The sequence below is a fragment of the Sipha flava genome, unplaced genomic scaffold (assembly GCF_003268045.1).
Source record: "Sipha flava isolate LNK unplaced genomic scaffold, YSA_version1 40299_pilon_pilon, whole genome shotgun sequence".
NCBI lineage: Eukaryota > Metazoa > Arthropoda > Insecta > Hemiptera > Aphididae > Sipha > Sipha flava.
Window position 1 is genome coordinate 6,645 of NW_020273113.1, and position 25,477 is coordinate 32,121.

Below are 25,477 nucleotides of genomic sequence, written 5' to 3' on the forward strand. Positions count from 1 at the left end.
AAATATAAATTAAAACCATAAATAGTTAAATGTGTTATTCTTTTACATACAATTGAAATCAATAATTTATTTTGAAACAATTTTTATAAAGAACAAAAAAATGCTAATGATTAGTCTGTTAATGGTAAAAAATAAAATAAAACAGTAGGTTTTATGAACCAAACTCAAATAAAATAAAAATATTTTTCCAAATTCGTATTAAATGTTTGTCATTTACGTTGTGCGTGGAGTATGAGAATTGGGTGAAGAAGGTATTGTCAAAACAGTTGGTTGTTGTTGCTGAGGAGCCATAGATACGGCAACTATTGAACCTGCCTGGCCTGATGAGGTTTGTACTCTTAATTGACCTTGACGAACAGACATTTGCTGACCTTGTTGAAATACAACCTAAAAATGTAATTTAATTACTAAGTATTTAGAGTAACAATTTATCAAAAGTAACTTGAGTTAATAATAGTATACCAATAGAATTTATGTTTAAAAAAACTTTAAATGATTTTACATTTATATTAATGACAATTAAATTTGCTCTCACTATCACCAATGAAGATAATTAGATACATAACTATACAGCAAGTCACCTCATAACCTATCAACTAGCAACAAATATGTTTACAAAAAAAAAAAAAAAAAATCGTACGAAATCTCATATATTCTACTCTCAAGCCACATTTGGTGCCAAACCAAATACCTCGACTTCTCCCCTTGCTGACTCCATTGATATAAACTCCATTCTTATTGCCTTCATAACGGACATTAAAGCTTTAATAACCCCTCTTCTATCACTGCTTACTACAGTCGTCATACAGCTAGTTAAAAATAACAATGATAAATAATCACACCAATAACTCTCTCCTTAGTCCTCCTTTGGAATTGTAACGGTATTCTAAACCATACCAACGAACAAATTGCAATATTACATGAAAAAATAATTGGCATAGCTCTTATTATGGGATCTCAATTAACAAATAACTCAAGAATAAACATCACTGGTTACCAAGTTATTACTTCTAACCACTCTGATGGCACAGCTCAGGCTCTGCAATCTTAATCTGCACATATATCCACTATCTCAAACCATTTCAATCGTATCTCTATTTACAAAAAAAACTATTAACAAGCCTACGCTATGACGATAAATCATATTCCCCTCACAATAGCCGCTGCTTATTGTTGCTCAAGACATAGTAGAACACCTAATCAATTTAAAACATTTTTTAATTACCTAGATCATAATTTCATAGTTGGTGGCATCATCAACGCAAATTACTGAGGCTGTTGTAGCAGCAACCCTCGTAGTAACACTCTTCTACAAATCATCTCCTCTAAACGACACAATGTTCACCCCCCAACTTATTTGCCCTCTTCTCCAACTAAACGTTATCATAAACTGACATCCTCAATATCTTCATCTACAATGCTCCAAACAATATCTACCAAAACACTAAAAATTTTAACTCCATTTATTCTGATCATACAGCTGTCCTCCTCACCTTAAATACCTCACCACCAATTCAATCACTGAAACCTTCACTAAAATACAAAAACACCGACTGGGACGCATTCCATTCTCAACTTTCTAATGATACTAATCTTATTATAAAATTTAAATACCTGGAACATCTCTAAGACACTATTACCAAATTAATCCATTCGATACAAAGAACTATGTGGAACTCTACTCCAATATCACAACCCATTCCTCCTTCTATAAACATTCTTATTCATATACGAAATTTAATTAACGAAAAAACACTGTGCTAGTACTCAATGGCAAAGTACTGAATATCCCTTAGAAAAAAAAATCGTCTAAACTCCCTAACTACACATTTAAAAAAATTGCTGTCAAACTACAGAAATATTCACTTACTATATAGCTTCACTATCTTTCAAAGATGATTCAATCTGGAAAGCCACAAAAAAAAAAAAAAGCCTTTTAAGAAAAACCTTCTTACCCTCCTTTAAAATGACCCAACAACATCTTGGCCATTAATAACCCAGTAAAAGCTGATCTCTTTAAAAAAACACATCTAGCTGAAGTCTGTAAGCCTCATGGTAATATAAACAACCCAGCTTTTTCCAACGAAATTGAATTTTTTTTTTTATTTCCCCTTGCTAATGACTCTACCTCCTAAGCATTCTCTCCTGCTGAAAATCAACATTGCATTGACACATTCCCTACAAAGAAGGAGCCTGGCTTCGATCTTAAAACCTACGAAGTAGCCAAAAGCCACCCAAGGAAAACTTTAACACTCCGCAAGTACATTATTAATACAATTGTTTGATAATCCTACTTTCCGCTTCAGTGGAAGTTCTCAATCATAATAGTCATTCCTAAACCTGTTGAAACCTCTCAACAATCCTTTATTGTACAGACCTAAAAGTCTTCTTCCATATTTCTCAAAGGTACTTGAAAAACTAGTGCTCAAAAGAATTAGTCTTATCATAAATAACTCAAAAATTATTCCTAACAATAAAAAATCCTCCCATCTGTTTTTTACCTATTTTTTAAATCTTATTTCAAAAACTGTCAATTCGCTGTTCGGTACCGCTCAAGTCTCTCTTCTATTTCCCCTATTGAAGCCGGAGTTCCTCAAGGAGCAATAACAGGTCCTGTCCTTTTCAATATCTTCATAGCTGATCAACCCACTTGGAGAAGTGTTAGGAGTAACACGTTTGCTGCCGAATACATCACACACAAAAGCAATCCTTTCAACCCATACAAACACAATTATTGCCTCTATCCAACTTTAATCTCACCTTTCTCGCTTGGAAACCGGGTGTCATTTAATTACGGTTACATTACAGTTAAATTCTCCGGTGTGAGATGGATAAAAATCCAAGTTTAGAATTCCTGGTTTTTTACTACATAAACGCTATTAATAGTTCAATAATGAAACTAAAATATTTTTTTTGATAAATATCTATATATTGACATTAATCTTTTCGATATACTGAAGTCAACACAAATTTTGCTAACCCTACTGATGGCAGCCATACACATTCACGTTGTTTTGCTCTAGCTGTGAGCAGCCAGTTGGTTGCCATGTAGTCATTTAAGTTCTACTGGCTGGGGCAGCCTAGTGAGCTCCAATAAGTAGTGTGGTATTGGCTGCCTAATGTGTTAGGAGACTTAGATTAGATAATATTATACCTTAGATCATCGTTTCTCAACTTTTTTAGTGTCGCGACCCTCAAAATAGGTATAAAATATGATCAATCACTTCGCGACTCCCCCCCCTCCATCTATATTAGATAAAAATTTGAACAGTAAAAATATCCTATCACTAATCAAACGAAATATAAAATTTTAAATATCAATTTATAAATACCATATCTAGTAACTTAAGTTTATCAAGTTTGAATGTTATGTATTGGCTTGTTAGGAATTTTCATTAGTGGAGTAGTGCCCGTTTTATTGATGAGATATCTACATTTAATCGACTGCTTATTATTGTTATTATTAATATTATTTTAGTGTATTATGATATGATTAATTTATCGATGACAATTGCGCGTCGCTCGTGTTGTTAAACTCATGTGATATTGCGTTATTAAGATGGTTTTTAATGCGCCTTTTTAGTTTTGTGTAATTTGAATTAATAATTATGGATAAATATATAACAAAACGTAATGCTCCGTCTACATCTGTTGAACCAGCGAAAAAAAAATTTAAGTCATATAACAATGAGTATTTTAAGTATGGGTTTATTTCACTTGATAATAAGCCGCAATGTGTTGTTTGCATTCAAATTCTATCTCGAGAAAGTATGAAATCTTCAAAATTAAATTCAACATCTGGAAACAAATCACCCACTTTTTGTAAAAAGAACAAATTGATTTTTTTGAGCGTAAATCACTTTTTTTTTTTTAAAAAATCAACAAACTTGTATTCTTAAATCAAGTCAGAATAACTCTGCAACACTAGAAACATCATGTTTAGTAGCACTTAGGGTAGCTAGGGAATCAAAGCCGCACACGATTGCTCGAAATAGTACATTTTTAACTTTTTTCCAAGATAATGAGACATTACTTTGGCTTATTTGAGTGATATATTTTCACATTTGAATAACTTGAATATAAGCTTACAAGGCCGTGAAAGAACATTCTAATAATGTCAAATAAAGTTAATGCTTTTGTCAGAAAACTTGGTATTTGGATCATTCGTTTCGAAAAACGAAATTTTGATGCATTTGATTTAACATCAAATTACATTGAAAAAAATGTAACTTAAAAAGTCCTATTCTTGATCGTGTTTTGGATACCATGAAAACACATTTAAGAGAATTGAAAATTCAATTACTCGCATATTTCTAATGTAACGACAATGATTTCTCAAATAGATGGATTCTTAATCCATTTGATGAAAATATTGTTGCAGTTGCCAAATTACCAGTTGAGACTTACAACCATAGATAATAAATGAATTAATTTATTATGTATGCTCACAACCGATAGAATTATCAGCTGATACAACATTACAGCTACAATTTGCATCTCAAGATTTAAATAAGTTATAGATTGTCTGGAAAATTTAATATGAAAGTTTGGTAACAGGCATTGAAAATGTTGATTCCGTTCGCTACTTCTTATTTATGCGTAAAAGAATTCTCATCCGTGATTGTAATAAAAACCAAGTACAGAAATCGTTTGTTATCACTAGAAAATAATTTATTTTTATGTGTTTCAGATGTTGAACCACAAATTAAGCAACTTTTAAATGTAAAACAAATTCAAAGATCACACCAATTATTTATTTTATTGTGTTTTTTATTAATTTTTTATTTACATCCTTATCGGGATAATTTTATTATTATTATTATTTTAATTTTTTTTTTCAATAAAAAGTCTTAAATATTTAAATAAAAAGGTACATTTTGTAAATTAACATTTTATTATTTTTGACCTACACGACCCCAAGTCAAGGTGTTCGCGACCCACTGGTTGAGAAACGCTGCCTTAGATAATTATGAGCCTGTGTCGTAATGGAAATATGAGCACATAAGGCGGGCTTGTCCAAGATAACTTACACTCCGTGCATACCCAGCCCTAAAGTCTATGTCTGGTTCTGGGCAGGGTTAAGACGGGCCAGTCTGGCCTGTGCAGGGCTCTAATATGTACACAGATTTAGCAAATTTCATTATAATATCCAAATACAAATGCTGTGCAAGTGTCAAAAATAGTCCAAATCCTATCTTTTTACTAAATTTCAATTTTGCTCTATTCTAATAATTATAAATATTATAAAAGTTATAAGTCATAAATGTCCAGTTCATCGACATCCAAAGAGCAACAATGAATCAAATAAATTGTATTTAGCTTCCAAAACTACAGTAACATTGATCTATTCTCACTTTTCTAACTCCCAATACCATCCCTTTAACAGGGATGAAGAATAATCAATCTATCCATAACCTCCTTCAGTCCCTCTCGATTTTTCCTATTATTTTATTTTGGGCCATTAAAATATTTACTTAAATGTTTTAGTACTATTGAAAATGTATAAGCCTAAATTCTTTTAAATGTTTTAGTATAATAGAAAATGTATTAATCTACAAAACTAATAAGCTTTAAATGAGGTTAAGTATGCAATTAGCAAAAAGTCCATTATATATTATTGTTATAACTAAAATTAAAATTTCATTAATTTAAGACATTTTTTTAGTCTTAGGAATTACCATCAATATAATTATTAAATTATATTATATTATGATTTAGTAACAATAATGTAGAATAAGATAACACATGTAAAAAACTAGGACTCACCTGAGATAATATATTAGAAGAATGACCTTGGTTACCAGTAGTTTTGAAAACATTACTTAAAGAACATGGTTGTAATGTTGAACGCGCTGTTTCAATTCCAACACCAGACGCAGTCCTTAATGTTTGAACTGGATTCACCACCTACAATTCATATAGGGAAATTAATGTAATATAATACATATGTATAATAAAATATTATATTGTTATTTACATTATTAACATAATTAAATGTACTAACACTAATCAGTGAATTCCTTAAAATAGATATACTAATATTAGGACTATTTAATCAATCTAAAACTTAGATTTATAACACAAAAATAAATATACCTGGATTGCCTGTTTTAATGAAGTTTGAGTTGTAACTACAGGTAAAACTCTGGTTAATCCAATACTTGAAGACTGTCCTTGATTTTTGGCAATAACATGAGATATAACTTGACCACTGCTAGAATTTGATTGCATTGCAGTTATATTTGCACCAGAAACCTAGAGTAATGTATAGTTAAATATTCATTTGAATACACAATTATTTTGACTAATGCATGGGCAAAAAAATTTTAAAATATGACTTAATACTCAATAAAAACAACTGATTTCTAAAAAATATTATTAATGCAATATTAAGAGTTTATAATAGGTTCATAAAGTAATTGTAACTTGAGAAAAAAAAAATGGCAAGATAAAGTTTCCAAGTGTAATATAAATATAAAATATCATAAAACTAAAAAATAATTTTCCTGGGAAACAATTTAGTGTCATAATTCTTAACCTCTAACTAGGTTAAAAATTATATTTTGGTTAAGTTATTCATAAGATAATATAAATCTGAATATTTCAAGGGAATAAGAAAAAATTGCTAGAGAATTATATATAAAAACATCACATACTACATAAAAGAAAATCTTAATTTGGTTTTACATATATATTTAATTTCTGTGCTAAAGATAAAAATAAAATGCTATAAACAAGTAAAATATTAAATCTAAATACTTACACTAACATTTTGGATATTTTGATTTTTCATCATAGTTTGCAATTGCTGCATAGTCATAGTACCAGGTACTCCTTTAGACTGAACAATCAGTTGTGTTGGAACACCTGTCTTACCAGACACCTATCATAAATATAATAAGTAAATATCATAAATAATCATAAAATTAATTTTTAGTTAATGAAAACAATATCTTCTTACCACAACTTGACCTAATTGAGTAACTTTTTGAGTGGGCATTTTTCGATGGGCTAACATTGGCTGTTGAAGTGTAAGTTGTCTAAATTGTTGTTGTTGTGGATTTATATTTTTAGTAGCTGTAGTAACACTAATTGTATTTTTGCCTCCAGCTGAAAGCATCAGACTTTGCACAGATGTTTTAACTATTGACGGTCCAGCCGATGAGATAGATGATTGCGCAGTAACAACTTGTGCTTGTTTTTGTTGTAATAACTGATGCCTTTTAATGAAATTTGTTACATCGGTGTCAGTTATATTCCTAGTATTAATTGTATTTTTGGGTCGGACATTAACTGTAGTTGGTGTTTGAGATGTTTGGACGGGTATGATGTTGGCAGTAGAAGTTTTAGTTGCTCGTGCACTAACCATTTTGACTTGTTGCTGTCTAGCTATATTTTGTTGCTGTTGGCGATACATTTGAATCTGAGATTGAGTAATAGCTTTGTTCATAGTAGTAACTACTGAAAAAGAAAATTATTAATGAATGGAATTAAATGAATGAGAAAATAATATTTTAAAATACAAACATATAAATTATATTCTTTATAGTCAATACATAAAATATACAAAGAAATAAACAAATATTTTAGACAAAGAAATAATATAATTAATTAAAAAAGCTTATCCTTGAATATTATTACATTTTCAATGTATGACAGGTTTTAAATTAAAAATTCATCATTACATATATATATATATTAGATGTAAGTAAATAAAATTGCAATTGAATAAAAAAAAAATAAAAGAAGTACAATGGGAAAATTAGTTGTTTTACATAGAAATAATTTTTTTTAATAGGATAAGTTATTTAAAATGAGTTGTTATTAGACATAGATATATTAAGAAATATAACTACTTCGGTTCTTATTATTTATTATCTAAAATATATTGTTATAACATATTTTTAAAATTGGTTTGTATACTTAAAATATTATAAAATAATTTTTTTTTTCATAAAGCATCAACTTCATAGTTTTAACATTATTATATGTCATTGACAATTCAATTTTTTTTTAGATATAAAATTATGTTTTGATAGTTAGAAAATGGATCAATTGCTTCGTACATGTTGTCTGGGATGGTGAAGTCTTTCCTACCTTCATTGAAGTTTGGGCAGTGGACAATGTGTTTGATGGAATAGTTTTCATTGCATGTTGGGCATAGGGGTGGTGGTTCTGTTTTTGCCATAAGGTGTCCATGTATGAATTTTGTGTGGCCAATTCTAAGTCGATTAAGAATTACCTCATTCTTTCTGTTTAGATCAGTATAATGCGGCCAGAATTCTACAGAGTGCTTAATTTCTCTTATTTTCCGTGATCATATATTATTTTGTGTTCCACAAATCAATGCAATATTTGTTTATATTCCTTTTTATGTCAACAAGTGATGAAAAAGTAATTATTTCACTGGCGGGATATTGTGATATTAATGCATTTGTTGTTGATGTATTTGCCTTTTTATTTTCTTTTATGTTGCAATGACCTGGGGGTCCAAATGAAACTAATGTATTATTTTGATGAGGAAAGAAGGTTACTCATTTTAAGAGCTAATGGCTCAGTTAGTATTTTTGATTGCAGATTAGTTAAGATACTGAATGAGTCGGAAAACATACATCTATTTTTGTATTATTGATTTCTAGAGCTTAATGGGTTCCTTTATATAGCGCTAGGTATTCGGCTATAAAAATACTGCTTAAATTATTAAGTTTGAATAGTTACATTAAGGTGGACTTCTGCAAGTCCTATATTCATTTCAGTGTTTTAGATGCATCAGTATAGATCTTACTATTGTTATTTGAACTGTGTATTAGTTTATTAAATAAATTGTTACAAATAATATTCGGTGTTATTTTTTTCAAGTGTTCTGTTAAGCTATGTAATTTGGTTGTTTCCACAAAGGTATCTGGCTGTTTTCCCATTGAAATATTGATATTCATGAACCCTTTCTGTAGTCTTAGCCCTAATGGTTTTCTTAGTCTAGAAATGTAATCATATATATTGCAAAAACGATTTTTATTTGAAAGGTGTATGGTTGAATTATCAGGTGTAGATATGATACAAACTATATAATTAAGTGATAATTTAGTTCTACGAAGCTGAAGTGGGGGTTCTCCCATCAAAGATAACAAACTGATTATCGGGCGGCTTTTGAATGTGCCAATTGAAAATCTCAGTCCTGCATTATGGATTGTATCTACAATTATTAACATTTTCGAATCTGTGTTTCCATAATAAATTGAACCATAATCGAGTTTAGATTTTACTAGCGATCTATATACCTTTAATAATATAGTACCTTCACCACCACATTCATAGTGACTTAATGTTTTAATTACATTGAGGCTTTTGTTCAGGCATTTTTTTTTGAGGACCATAATATGAGATTTCAAGATAGCTTTTTTATTAAAATAATTATTTTTTATTTAATTATGTATGTGTAACTCTTCTAAAACTGAATTAATGTAAATGTTATTTTAGGTATTAAATATTTCTAAGACTATATTGATATCAAAATATAAATTATGATTATTTTCTAAAACATGTTTAGCAAAATTTGAATTAAGGTCATAAAATTACACAACTTTTGTCATTTACACCTCATATATTCTATGCAATATAGTTTAACTGTTAGTTATTATATAAATTATTAGTCTCTGAGTAGATGATAATTTAAATAATCACCAATTTAGAAATTATAGATAAATATTGAAATACCTTTTCCAGTTGTTGATGAAGCTTGAGTAACAATGGAAGCTTGGGTGAAATTTAATGCCCGTTGAACAGCAGCGGAGTAATGTACTGACATCGGAACCACTTTAGGACTAGCTTGTGGTATATTTTGCACATTTGGTTCCTAAAAAAAAGTTTATTGAAATCAGATGGGAAAAAATTAAAAAATTAAATTTATTACTTGGACAATAGAAGAAGATGAACTCATAATAATACGATGTTGGGTTGTAGGTGAAGGTCGAACTGGTGTTGGACTGGCAGTTTGAGTTGGTGGCAAGGTATTTGGAAGCTGAATAGATTTTACAGTTGGTGGTGGCTGTTGTACTCTTAATGTTGCAGGTTCAACTAGTTGTTGTTGCTGTTGTTTTTCACGGATCATACGATCAGTACGACGACTAATTACTTGCATTGGACCCAAAGGTACATTATAGTCTACATCATAATTTTCCTTTAATATTGCAATATGGCTTGCATTTGGAATTAAAGGAGTATTAGCTGATTGGCTAGGTACAGATTGACTATTTGTTCGGCACAAAGGTTGTCGTTTAGCAGCTACTGATAATAATCCATTAAAACGAGTAATAAGTAACTGAGTATATGTACGATTTTCATCTGTTGTATATATTTGTGATGTACGTAATCCTCGATTCATTTTCTAAAACATTTAAAGTTTAAGCATTTTAGAATTTTTATTTTGAGTAAAAAAAAACCAATATTAATAATAATTATACTGTAAGTAATACAAATAATATACTTTTTTCTGTTTTTTGAGTAATTGTTCCTGTAACATACGGCCTTCTTCTCGAGCTACTATCACTGACTCATACCTTTAAATAATAAATAAGGAATTTTTAATCATAGGCTTTTATGTAATAATGTATTATTAAGTATATATTAATTAAAATATTTACAAATACAACACAATATTTAATTAATTTTTTTCAATAATTCAAAAAATTTTCTTTCACCTGTTTTTACATTGTTTGGGAGATCTATAAACACGAGACATCATATTAACTAGCTCAGATACTAAATCCCAGTTAGGTGTATGAGCTGGACATAATATCACTAAATTTAATGTCATTTCTTGTACTCTTTGTACAGCCTAAATTTAAAATTATAATAAGGATATTAATAAAAATATTTAAAACAACAACACTAATAAATGTAATAACTTACTTGCAAAAGTGCATAGTCTTCATGTATGAGCCAATCTGGTACATGAGGCGGTTCTGGAACAGGTCTAGCTGGTAAAGGTGGTTTCAAACTAGCCAATGTCATTGTCATTGGTCTATTAATACCTCGGTATCGCTGAATACGTATATCATTACGCATTTTAAGTAATGCGCCAGAGGCTCGATCAAACATTGATCGAGGCAAATGTGGAAAAATATTTTCATTGATTCTCCATTCACCAGCACTATTATCACGTGTTCCATACATTGATTTAGTACTAGAGGATAATGAACCAGGTAAACATGATCGATCTACAAAAAAATTATATAATTTATTTAAAATTAATGATAAGTTACTGATAGCAACCAATAAACCAATAAAGCATGAATATGACATGCTTGATCAATAATCAAATTAAAAAAAAAAAAACTCAGAATAGCAATAATAATTAACTCAAACTGTCAAAATAGAATGTTAAGTTATAATAACATACTGTTTATAAATGTGGCATCAGTCCTTGGGCGTTTTCGAGCAGATGGCAAAGGAGGTAGTTGAGCTTCTGTCATTGGTATATTAGAATACTGATTGAAGTATAATGGATCATGATAGAACTCAGTTTCTCCTGACCATGGTCCAATAATTAAATGCTTAAAAATTCATTAAAACGATTACACATTTTTACATACATAATTATAAAGAAATCAACTAACCTTTGGTACATCAGATTTTTTGGAGCCGAGATTAGGGTAAACAATCTGTAATTAAAAATAATACTTAAATATGACTTTAAAAGCTCAAATGTATAAATTTTACCTTTCAAATGTTTTATTATAATTGAAATAATTTAAGTACAAAAAAAAAAAAATTAATTTGCAAACTAAACCATTATATAATTTGACACAAATTACTTTTAAGTTACTAAATTGTAATACAATATTTAACATTATATAAATTAGAAATAGTAGAAAATTTATTAGTTTGACTCATAGAATATATTCATAATTTTAGATTCTATGAATTAATTTTATTAGTTATTAATGAACGAACATGTCAAAATAAATAATATTTTACAATATAACAGTAAAAATTTTGATATGCTTATGCATAAATGAAAATACATTTTTTAATTTATCAAGAATGGATTTGAAATGCTTTTTTCTGTTGTCTCTAATTAATTTATAACCATTATTTGAAATTCCTTAATTAAAATAATTTATTTTCTTATAAAGTATTTTAAACGCTATAAATTGTTAATAAATATATTAATTTCTATACTATGAAATATTGACAATTGTTGGTACTGTTAAACATTTAATAAAAAGAATAAATCAGTAAATAAAATATTTAATGATTAACTTAATAGATATTTGTAGTTTTTCTTTTCTTTTAAGTAAAATAATCCTTCAATCTAATATGAAATAAAATAAATATATTGGATACCAATTTAAAATAGTACCTTAATTTTCTATATTATACCAAGTTCTTTAAAAAATATATGCTATTAACAAATATATCATTTAAATTTAATTTAATAATAATCATAAAATATTTATATTCTAGAAATTTTCAACCTAAATAAAGTCTAAATCATAAACCTAACACTATCCTTTATATCAAATAAATTTCAATACTAGTTTGAACTGTTGAAGAATAAAATAATATAATTTATGTAAGTAAAAAAAAAAAAAAAAAATTAATAATTATAAATTTGACAAATTAAAACATTGCCTTAGTAATGTTATACCCAGTTTAAAATTGATCAATCTTTAAAAAAGCAAAAATAAATAATTTCTAGAACCAAATAGATAAATATATAATAGACAATTCTTTCTGATAACAGTATATTGAAATAAAACATTGGTCCAACATAAATGCATATTTGTAAAATAGTACATTCACTCATTTTTTTAGGGGCTAGTGTAGAATAATACACAATTGGTTCAATATTTGAGTCGTTGTAGAATTATATTGCACCATGCTCAGTTGACCTACTCCAGCAGTATAGTAACAAATCAACCTACCTTTAAATAAAAAGATATATTGGTGTGGTGAAGCCTTGAGTAACCGCAACACAAAAAAAAGTTTTCAGTTTATTTTTTTTTCATATTTGTACTATTAAAGAAACACATTATTCATGTATTTTAAATAGTAAAATATGATAAAGAGAAGTACAAGGAATGGACTTCTAATGATTGATGATGACTGTCATAATTAAATATTTTAGGTTGATATAATATACTTTTATACCATCAATTAAAATAATAAATCAACAAAGAATAATTTTCCAACTACAGTATTTGTTATTAGTTATGCAATTTTAAATTTTAAAATATATATATACATATATTTAGTTCCATAATAAAAACATTTTTTTTCAGTTTTTTTTTGTGATAAAGAATCTATTACATAAAATCCTTAGCAAGTTTTCCCCCATGTATGAGTAGAATAATGTTTAAACACCATCCCTTTTCAATTCATATTAATCATATATAAATTTTTTTTTTTTTAAGAATTTAGATTTATTAAGTTCAGTCCCAGTATTGCACTCAGTGTAGCTGAAAATAATTAGTTCTTTATTCATCAATACATATAAGATAATAGTTTTATTCAATTTATCAATCATTTGGTGAATGAGATTATGTATATGAGGAATGGGAACTATTTATATTATATTTTAGACTATAGCTAAATAATTAAATTGTTAAAAAACATTAATATTAACTAAGACATATTTGCAAAAAAAAAGAAAATCTATTGAAATACATGAAGACATGTTCGAAATATTTTGTTTTCATAACTATTTAACACTTTGTATACAAACTCAAGAAAAACATGTTTTTTTTTAACAGGTATATATTAGGAAAATCTGATAAACAAAATGCAATGCATCTAGAAATTTTTTTTTAAAAAGCAAATAGGATTTTGATAATAATATATTTTTAACCTAATATTAATGTATCAATAGTTTTATCCACAAAATTAGTTTTTTAAATAATTCATTACCTTTCATTCAATAATTGTTGTCAGCATCATCATATCATCAGAAGTCATCTTCTCTTGCTCTCTGTGCGATACGATGTTTTTCTTTTTTTTGTTTCGGATAGTCTCTTTTGCCAGTCCTGTTTGGACTGGCAAGGAGGGGCTTGTGTTTTGGTGACAACCTCTATGCCAGACCAAACAAAAAAAACGATCGGCTCAAGTTTTCCAAGTATGGTGAAAATATAATTTTATAACAAAAAATATTTTGTAAATCATGAATATCAACATGAAAAATGTTGTAAAACTTAAAAGTAAATCAAGAATTCTAAATCAACGCACTGCGAGAGCTAGAGAAGAGTTTGCTTCTAATGAGGGACACCAAAACAGAGCCCAACCTTGTGGAGAAGCTATCAAGAAACATAAAAGAAAAACAACCATAACACATGAAATTAAATATATTTTATAATTTTATATAAAAATGTACAGTTGATTACAAAAATTAAAATTAACTTGTCCTCTGTTAATTAACCATAATTTGTAAATATAAAAAACTTCTCTATTGGGAGAGAAAAAAACAAGTTAAAAACATTAAATCTAAAAATAGTGTAGTTTATAAACGCTGAGGTCTAAGACCATAACTGCTTTTCTTTCTTGCTTTGTCGTCTATGTGCCATTTTTCAGTATTCTTATTAACAGCATGTTTATCTTTTTTCTTAGTTCTACCTATGATTTTAGATGTAATACTATTACGTTTGTTAACCTGAAATTTATTGATGAAAGTCAAATCCTCGCCATCATCTTCCCCATCATCAGAATCTGGAAGCTTACGCTTCTGTTTCATTCTTTCTTCAGTACATTTCGCTGCTTGCTGTTGTTCTACTTTCCATTCTTGTTTTTGTTGTTCCAATTCTGCTTCAGCAGCTGCTACTTGTTTAGTAGCCCAATCCATTTCATTATTTTCCATAAGTCTTATAGCCCATTTTTCAATACACGATAGCTAAGTAAAATAAAATAAATAACATTAGTATTTACAAATAAATTCATTACAACTAAATAAAATTATGTTACAGTATAATTATCTCAATTATGAAAAATATATGATACACATTTCAATGAATTCAAATATTCAGGGACTATACAAGATATATTAAAACAAATATAAAATATCAATAATTTTATTATAATACCTGTTTTTCTAATGCTTGAACTTCCATATCAGCTTTGCTAAGTTTAACATCGGTTTGATCATCTATAGGAATTGCTTCATCAAACTCTGCTAAATCAGCAACTGCTTCTTCTTTTGCAGTTTTAGCAGCTACAACATCAGTTTCATCTTCTGCAGCAGCAAGCGCAGATTCAAAAATATTAATGGCATTTCTGTCTCCGTCACTTGTATTTTGAGGATGTAAAAATTCTGACTCCAATATATGAACACTTCTCTTTTCATCAGTAGTATTAACTTCAAAAAGGTCTTGAATTGTAGTCTAAAATTGTTATGAAAATTCATAGAATATAAATCAAATGAAAATTCAAAAGAATATGGTAATAAAATGATACTTACAGACTTAAAAAAAGAAGCAGTAAAATTACCACCTTCTATTGCCAAATCACCTAATAATCTTTTTTGGTTTGCTTTTTTAAGAATATTCTCTTCAATTGTTTTTTCACTTATTAATCTATAAAAACCGAGTTTTAACATAAGAATCTTTTTTTTTTTTTTTAAATTAATTAATTAGTAATTTGTACCTGTAAATATGAACATCGCGTGTTTGACCAATACGATGACAGCGATCTTGAGCTTGAGCATCCATTGTTGGATTCCAATCACTATCATAAAATATCACAGTATCTGCTCCAGTTAAATTGATGCCTACACCACCAGACCGTGTTGATAAAATAAAACAGAAATACCTTTTGTCTGCATTAAATCTTTCCATTAAAAGCTAAAATAAAAATATACAAATTTAATACAATTAAGTTTATTTATGTATATGAATTTATAATGTACCTGTCTCGTTTCCACTTTAGTTGTACCATCTAATCTTAAATATATATAGCCATGATAATTGAGAAATGCTTCTAAAATATCCAACATTTTTGTCATTTGAGTAAAAATTAATACTCGATGATGACCAGCTTTTAGTTCTCGTAATAAATAATCGAGAGATTGTAATTTACCACAATCGTATTGTATTAATCTTTGATCAGGAAATAAAACACTCATGGCTGAAATTATGGGATGCAGAGCATTTAAGGTTGGTTTTAAATTTTTTTCTAATAACGAAGAATTATTTTGGAGAAACTGAAATTCTGTCTTTGGAGTTCTTCCTTGAACGGCTGGTACATATGCTATAAATTGTTCAAAGGAATCAAGCATTTCTTTCATTCTACTATCTACAGATTTAACAGATTCTGATAAAGCTACTGCTGTCATATAAGACATACGCTGTATATGAGCAGAATATTGAGCAATAACAGATAGAACATTGTTTGAGCCAAGCCATAACCAAGGGTTTCTTTCAACTGAATCTGAACAACCAACATGACCAGAAAATACATCAAATCTTATAAAATCTCTTAAGTCTTGTCCATAAACAACATTAGTAGCACCATCTATTCTTTTATTATTTATGAGCGCTAAATTTTTAATTTTTGCTTGTTTTCTTAAATGTCGTCTTTCTTCTAAATTTGGCTATAGAACAAATATAAATATGTAAGTAATAAAAAAAATTCAAACATATAATTACTTTAAAACATACTATGTGAAAAATTATATCATCACTTAATTCTTTATTCAACACTCCAGAAGATATGGCCTGAGGTTTATGCTGATTATGAGATTTTGACTTAGTTAAATTATAATTTTTATTGTTTTTGTCTTCCTCATTTGCAACATGATTATTAAGATTTGTAGAAGGATTTGAATAACCTGTAAATAGATTAATGAAATAATTAAAATTTACCAATATTCTGAGGCACATTATAACATTATCAACAAAATTCTATTAAATTTGCAATATAATAAATATATTTGAAAATAAATTCTGTACTTGCTATTTTTCTATTGTATTTATATCTATTGAATTATTAGTTAAGTATACTATTTTAATATACAAGGGTAGGCAGAAAAATAATGCACACATGCTTGTAGAACACGAACAAAATAACCTACAAAGAAGCACGCTTGATGGTATTCAGATATCATTTTCCCCCTCTATATGTATGCATAGTTTGAAATAATTGAGTTTACCATTTCGTTTTAAGTAGTGTAAATAAGAAAAGGTGTTCTAAATATAAATTAATTTTTATACAAAGATAGATGTTAAAAATAATTTATAAATATCAGCTTTATTTATCATATACTAATTAAATAATTAAGTAATGAATTAGTAATTGAAAGCATAATAGTATAGCATTGGTGCAAAAATTAATATTCAAATGAATAAAAATTGATCTACAATGCATATCATTATCTTATTATCTTACAATAGAGAATATTTAAAAAATAAACATTTTCACATATTAATTTATCTAGGTACCTAAAATCTTAATTAAATTAAAGCATTAATTTAATTAGTTGCAATTCATTTACTATACTGATAGAATTTCATTAAATAAAATAGCAATGTTGATTACAATGTAACTGACCTTCGTTTGATCCATTAAATTTAGGAGTTGAAGTGAACAATTCATTTCTTGGCACATTGTTTATAATTTTTGTTCGATTATTTAACAAATTAGGTTCACTCTTCTTATTTTGAATGTATTGATTTAATTGTTTAAATTTAGGAGTTAAGGATAACATATCTACAATTTTAAATTACCATGAGAATTAAAATACCACAAAGTATATAAATTATAAAATATACTTGTAAAAGCTGGACTTCTTGATATATTGCTGCCGACAGATTTCAATTTTAAATCTACACAAAAATGAAAAAATGAAAAAAGAATTGCGATAAAAATTCTAAAAATTACCTTTGATTCCTTTTTCTGCTAAAAACTTCACAATTGGTAAATTGTGTTTAAGCCTCACATTTACTAATTTATTACGTGGAATACATTGATTGATCTAAAAAATTTCAAGTTAAAATATAATTCATAATAATACACATGATAAATAAGAATAAAAACACTCTAAAATAACAACAATTTTGCTAAATATTTACAACTAAAGATGAATTATTAATAATATAGACTAATATATATTATATACAGTTGAAACTCAATTAACAGTCAATTTTTGTCATCTGCCATCATTATTGTTAATGAGGCAATTACAATAAACTCACTGCAGCAACTATAATGTGTATGCATTTTTTTCTCTTATCGAACATATGCGATAAATGCAACATGAACAAATTTAAATATTTTTAATTTAATTAAATCAATAACCGATGAATAACTAGATCTAATGACTGTAAAATACGAAATAATGTGGATATAAAAACTCTTATCAAAAAAAAAAAAAAAAAAAAAAAAGAAAATAACAAATTACTTTGTTTAAAATTGTTAATTTTAGTTAAGAAGTGTTTTAGAATGGGATGTAATATATTGTATATATATGTATTATATTTCCCTGAAAATACACACATTGAAAAATATTTACATTAATTGCAAAATTTCTATTAACCGCTCATTCGATTAACCGTCATAGTCCTAGTCCTGACAGTAACAGTTGAGTGAGTTTCTACTGTATATAAAAATTAAAATTTACTTAATGAATATTACATTAAATGTATATAGTACATAAACCAATAGTTTAACCATAATGTTCACAAACGAGGTGTAAACAAAGTTTCTTACATACTTTTCATTTCATATTACATTCTATAAAATGTATCATTAAGACAACATTTCAGCAAAACTGTAGTTATAATATAATACACAATGACTTGTTTATCTAATCTCAATAAAAAATATTTAAAAAACAATTTAACATAATGTACCTTTGAAATTATATCTAAGTTTTTAGGCAACTTCATATTAAAATTAATTTTAATTTTAGGAAGTTTTATAGGTGTATCAGGTAAAGCATCATACTGTTCAAATATACATTCTGGTAATTGGTAACGCTTTAAACGGTGAGCAGCCCATGCACTCATTATTTCTTCTAAGTGAGTAAATAATAAATTTACTGATCTTAAATCAATTTTCTACAAAATAAAATAATATATTAAAAAAAAATGTCATGAACTAAAAAAAATTTGAATAATCCTTACATTCATGGGGTCATATTTTATCAAATTAAATACCAAACGAGGTACTGCGAATGTAAGTGCTTCCATTTGAAATGGAGAGATAGTTGGACGAGGTTCAAACATATTTGGATGATTACAAACCTTTCTAAGTTGCATAAGTACATTAATTACACTTAACATGTTTCCACTAGCAAGTGTTTCTTTCGTTCTAAAAAAAAATAATATTATTTAATTATTAATTAAAATAATCTACTGAATAAATAAACATACTTAGCTCGAGACATGAAGTCATCATAAAGATAACGCTGGCGCTTAGATAATCTGCACATAATAATATGCTCATACTTTTTTGGTAATTGTTTTTCAACTTCACACTTTAATCTTCGAAGAATAAAGGGTCTTAGAACTTTGTGTAATTTTTTAATAATGGTTTCATTATACTCTGCATTTCCTTCAATCATTCCAGTCACTGGGTTAGAAAACCATTCCTTAAACTCACGATGAGATGCAAACAAGTTTGGCATTAAAAAGTGCATCAATGACCATAATTCCATTAGATTATTTTGCAAAGGTGTTCCTGTTAAAAGCAGTCTTCTTTCAGACTGGAAATTCAGTAAGAGTTGCCATCGTTGAGATTTAAAATTCTTAATATTTTGGGCCTCATCGAGGATCAAATATTTCCATTTTTTTCTGCGAAAACTTTGATGATCTGTTATTACTAACTTGTATGATGTTATACAAATATGGAAGGTATTAGGTTTTGTCCAACCAATTCTCTTATTTTTCCTTTCTTTAACAGAACCATAATAAGTCAATATTTTGAAGCTCGGACACCACTTTTTTATTTCCATTTCCCAGTTAAGCATAACAGAAGTAGGAACTACAATTAAATGAGGACCCCAATCTTCTGTAAAAACAAAATGATTCATATAAATAACACTTTACATACAAAAATAGTGATTCAACATACCTTTTTCACAAGCTAGATGAGCTAATAAAGCAATTGTCTGAATAGTTTTACCAAGACCCATTTCATCAGCTAAGATACCATTCAAATTTTGTTCATACATTGTAACTAACCAATCAAGGCCTATATGTTGATACTCACGAAGAGTATTTCTTAATAAAAATGGAACTTTAGTGACCACCTATGTAGTTAAAATTAATGAATAGACATATAATATATTATATTTTAACTGATAAGCTTACACTAGTAGAAGATAATGTATTTCCTTTAGGTTGAATACTTTCAGCCAAAGCTGTAACATCATTTATTTCTTTATCTGCATTACAATCACTCGTACCATTGACCTATTAAGAAAATGAAGTTAAGGAAACGCTACCAATAACAAATCAAACCTAAACACACCATCTTATTAGGAGATTTTCGCAACAGATATTTTAAGCCAATATCCTTAGAACCCTTTTCTTCTTTGCTATGATCAGAATCATGACCTAAAATAAAATAATAATATATTATTACTTTATTATAATTGTTATCATTTAAAACTTACTACTTTCATCAGCATCAGACTCTTTATTATTTGGTAACTGAACTTTATATTTTGCCAATAGCTGTTCAATGCTCATTTCATTTTCAGCCTGTAATTAACAATATAGTTCAAATTATAAAATTTAAATTATTTTAATTTCACTAATTTAAATTTAAGTTTAATAATATTATCAATCAGCATCTATATAATTATATTGAACTAAATGAATAACCTCCAACTCAGCAATTTCTTTTGAATGATCTACTCGTCCATCTTCTTTTTCTGCAAGTTGTAATGTTTCTTCATCATCACTCCAACTACTATTAGATGCTTCAAAATCTTCATCATCACTTTTATCAATGGGTAAGTGCTTATTTAAGAAAATAATTAATTAATTAACTAGCCATCATGCTATTACTTATTCTTACTTCTTCTTCTAATTTATTAGCCCTAGTTTCTAGATATCCTTTAGGTAATTGATCAAGAACATCGTCAATAGACAATATAGATTCTTTTTTTAACAAATCAATTTCTTTTTTGTGATCAACTTCATTGTCATTTTCTTTTTTAGTTTTTTTAGAATCATCTTCATCAGAAGAATGGCAAGGATCTAATTTACCTAAGTAAAAGAAAAAATAAGAAAAATATATATGTATATACATATGTATATATATGTTTACTAAAACCTTAGTTTTACCAAGAGAATTAGCCATGGATGAATTTTGTAACGCTATCGCGGATGAATTATTAGCAGATTTCATCAAACTCTCAGCAACTAATGTTGACATTTTTTCAGTTTGATCGACGATAAAATTTAAATGCTCATCTAAAGCAATTTTTCTTTGTTCCTCTAATTTAGTTGATTGCTTGAATACAAGCAGCTACACAGAATTTAAAGGTTACAATAAATATGCATTTAAACAAAAAATTATTAATTATGTGATAAGTACTTGCCTTCTCAACATTACTCCAAAATGTTTTAATCATTTTGGCAATGAAGCCAGTTATTCTCTTTTGATGCATCTCAGATGCTTTTGCTGCTCTTTGTGCTTCTATCTTTTTTTCATGAAAGTGCTTCATAACCATTTTTGCACACTATTTCAAAAAAAAAAAAAATAAAGAGAATTTTATTAAAATTAATAGAGAAATATATTACTTGTTTAGCAGCTTTTTTTTTCCATTTTCGTTCCTGGGCAAAATCAGTAGCAAGCCACTGCATTTCTTCCAAAAGATAGTCATGGTGTGCTTTATTTCTTGGTGGTTCATAAATTTTAGGCAGTCTTTTTTCACTCCATAAACCATCACGCTGTAGCTGATTTATTTTCTGAATGATTTGGGCTTCCTAATCAAAAAGAAGAAAAAAGGAAAACATGTAAAATTAAAATAAAAATTTATTTTATATAAACTTATTTACCCATTTCACTCTCTCAACTACTTGATCAGGTTGATTTTCATTAGGCTGCCGAGATGTTTGAGAGGAATTGGAAGGTTCTTCAGTAGGAGAATTAAGAGAAATTAATTTATTAGATTCTAAAATAACAATTATTATTTTTAATATTCTCAAGATATTTCTTTACTATAAAATATAAAGCTTACTAGTGTCCGAAACTGAAACAGGTGTTTCCTGTGATTCGGATGCTTGCTTATCCATCCACAGTTTAAGTTCGGCAAATGGATCACCATTAAATAAAGGTTCGTCATCACATTTAACATTTTCCAAAGACCAACTATGTTGATTATTGAATACCTGCTCAACTTTGTCAGGTAGAAAATCAATAAATTTCGACACCGACTGTATTTCTTCCAATTCTCGTTGGGATTGAGCAAGCTTTGCACGTACAGTCTCCAATTGTTCAAATACCATTTCACAAGTACGTTTAATTTTGGCTGAAGTACACATTTCCAAAGCTTCAAACTCTTTGGCTGCTGAGAATAAAAAAAATGAAATCAATGCTGATACACATTCAAAAATAAAATAAAACAACTTACATTCTGTTGAATATTTACGCTTTCGTGAAAGCTGATTTTGACTATCCACAGAATCATCATGGTCCGAGTTGTAGCTGGTGTTTTCAGCATCATTAGTGGAGCCATTTACACCAATTAGATTATCACAATTACTTGGTATATACTTTACACCAGATGTCACCTAAAAGTATAAATGAAAAAAATAAAGTAAGAAAAGAAAAGTTAGAGAGTTAAACTGAGTTAACAGAATTAAAAATAATGAAACCTTTCTACTTTTCTTCGCACAATAATTAAGATACAATTTAAAATTTTGAAAAAATTAATCTTTAAAAAATAACTAGTTATGGAAAACAAAAAATAAATGCATTAAGTCAAGAAAAAATATGGCTTTCAACTAAGGAAAGATTCTACACTACTCTGAAGATGAGCATAAATAAATTACTATGTAATACCCTAAGGAACTAAAACCTATATAACTATCATAAACCAGTATTCATTGAATAATTAATACTAAGGGAGAATAAAGTGTATATATAGGTATTTACATACACACACTAATGTACAGTATATATATGCCATATATTATATAAAATGTCAAGTTCTGAATAAATTGATAAATTAAAATATTAAAAATATTTTCCAATAAAAATGGTCTTTCTATATTCCAAACATCTGAGAAAATATAGATTGACCAAAAATGAAAAAAAAAAAGGAATACTAACATCAATCGCATTTTTTTTTTTTTTTTTTAAACGAATAAAATATAAATTTTCTATTAAAAAACAGGATAAGATTAAAATAAAATAAAAACTGAATTCAGATCAACGTATGTTCTTAAATACCCTTAAAAAAATTAACCTTAATGATATTCTATATACTATACAAACTATGTACTATTTTTAACCAAACAAGGAGGCATAGTAAATAAAACTGTATTTTAAATACATTCTATATCAAATAATTTTATTTACATAATAGCAAAAACGTAAAAACCAATAAAAATAACAGAGAAAATTGAAGGTCATAATACAAAGGGTGTGTTAGAATTCTTAAAAAAAATATATATATTATGAATCTGATAAATACTGTAAAAAATTAAACTGAAGTTTGTTCAATAAAAATGAGGATAAAAATAACAATTATAATAACAAAAATTAACAAAGAACTTTATATATTGGAAAATTATTACAATTTGTTTTTAATTTTTTTATATAAATCTAGCTAAATAAAAAAACATACATAATAATATCTTGAGTATACAGACTGTACATTAAACAATTAAGGTAAAATCGAAGTTTATAAAATAAATTTTAATGTAATTAAAATTTCCATAACATATTGCCCAACTAAAATTGATTAATATAATTTATACATAAATAAATAAAATATATAAATTTATATATATTTGTGATTCAATCAACATAAATAAAGTAAATGCTTTCATTGATGTAAAAAATTATTTTAACAAAACAATTGATAATAAAAGTTCTTAACATAAAAATTTCTTGATTTTTTGTACAATGTTTTAATTTTTAACTCTATACAAACAATATACCTATCTTCCATAAAATAATTTTACTCAAACAATTCATAAATAAATGTTGATACACATGATTTCAAAAGTTCATAATCAATAATTTATATATATATACTGACATCATAATTTAAAATAAATCAATTTACCTGATGGCCATTCCCATCATATTTATTATGTTTGTGACAATCAATGGTCCCAGCTCCCAGTTGGGAAGCGGTGGCCATAAATGATTTTAGGTTCTGAACAACTATTAATCGCTTTTGGATTATCCATTTAGTTTTTCTAAAACAATTACAAAATCATTTAATTTAAATACAATCATTTTACACATTTTTTTAAAAAAAAATAATTTTTAAAATTATAATTTTTTATAAATGTTAAAAAAGTACCTACAATTCGAAACTTTTAGATTAAAAAACCAAGTATTTATAAAATACAAAATTATACTATAAATCAGACTATATAAAGTATAAGAATCATATTTTTCGTGAAAGAAATTGATTTTTGTAAATTAACTTTTAGAGTTAAGTTAAAATGACCAAAATTTATGAAAATGCTTAATGAGAAGCAACTGTGATATATGTATAAGGTAAATGAAATACTAATTACTTAACAGTTTCATAATTATGGTTAAATTTAAGAAAAGTATTCATAAAAAAAAAATTATAATTTTTTAACATTAATTTTTTTTTGTACCAATAACAAGCACATGTTGATTAAAACTCTAATTAAGTGTACCATAATTGGATTATTTAGTATGATTTAATTTGTGCTAGAGTTAAATAATTCAGTTTTTTGTCAGGAAAATAATAAAGAGTTTATTTATTCATTAAAGTTTAATAAAAATTAACAAAATTAAACATTATCTGAAGTTTAGAGGTTATGTTATGAAAACAGAAGTATATAAATATAAATATAAATAATAGGCGGGATAAATTAATAATTGATAAAATGTATGGCCCATTCAATAAATGGTAATTTGGTGAAAAAATACGGTGGAATGTGAATTTTTCACAAATATATATGATAATATTGAGTTGATCCCAAGTGGCCGAATTTCTAATAAAATAACGGATGGAATTGGCTTGTCGGCCATTTTGTGTGCGCCGGATGAGACTGGGAGATGCTTACCAAGATCGAAGCGATTACCCTCCATCGGTCACAAGCCATTATACGAGTCTGTTCAGACGGCGAACGCACATTTTGTACGCACAACACTAAAACATGACGCAAAACAAACTGTTAATTTCATAATAACAAAACAGAAATTATAGAATTGTACCGAGCGTTTCCGAACGAAATGCTCAAAAAGAGAGATACACAACAATATGGCGTCTGACGGCAGTGGACTACGGGAATTCGCTGTTTAGTGGGCGCGGCCAGAACAAGCCGAT

General features: G+C 27.5%; 1 protein-coding gene across 7 annotated transcripts; it reads right to left on the reverse strand.

Annotated features, from left to right (window-relative positions):
• Positions 1-8: 8 nt before the first annotated feature.
• Positions 9-25,462, reverse strand: LOC112688774 (helicase domino). 7 transcript variants are annotated; one of them, XM_025562125.1, is made up of 39 exons: positions 25,366-25,462; positions 25,215-25,300; positions 24,230-24,365; positions 22,568-22,727; positions 22,175-22,504; positions 21,993-22,108; positions 21,735-21,920; positions 21,533-21,673; positions 21,276-21,459; positions 21,007-21,197; positions 20,811-20,948; positions 20,600-20,687; positions 20,455-20,540; positions 20,295-20,396; positions 20,056-20,233; positions 19,356-19,992; positions 19,107-19,293; positions 18,834-19,040; positions 17,863-17,956; positions 17,754-17,807; positions 17,533-17,691; positions 16,644-16,813; positions 15,893-16,576; positions 15,631-15,827; positions 15,446-15,560; positions 15,072-15,368; positions 14,645-14,881; positions 11,616-11,660; positions 11,399-11,552; positions 10,909-11,216; positions 10,698-10,834; positions 10,484-10,556; positions 9,911-10,384; positions 9,715-9,853; positions 6,962-7,461; positions 6,764-6,883; positions 6,097-6,255; positions 5,767-5,907; positions 214-387 (listed from the first exon to the last, which is right to left on the reverse strand). In XM_025562125.1, the coding sequence occupies exons 3-39, from the start codon at positions 24,305-24,307 to the stop codon at positions 214-216; spliced, it is 7,440 nt and encodes a 2,479-aa protein (XP_025417910.1). In that variant the 5' UTR covers positions 24,308-24,365; positions 25,215-25,300; positions 25,366-25,462. The 7 variants fall into 7 exon arrangements, with proteins under 7 accessions (XP_025417913.1, XP_025417914.1, XP_025417911.1 ...); XM_025562128.1 differs by having other exon boundaries at positions 9-387; positions 6,962-7,458; positions 25,215-25,438; XM_025562129.1 differs by having other exon boundaries at positions 9-387; positions 6,770-6,883; positions 25,215-25,438.
• Between the last annotated feature and the right edge of the window lie 15 nt (positions 25,463-25,477).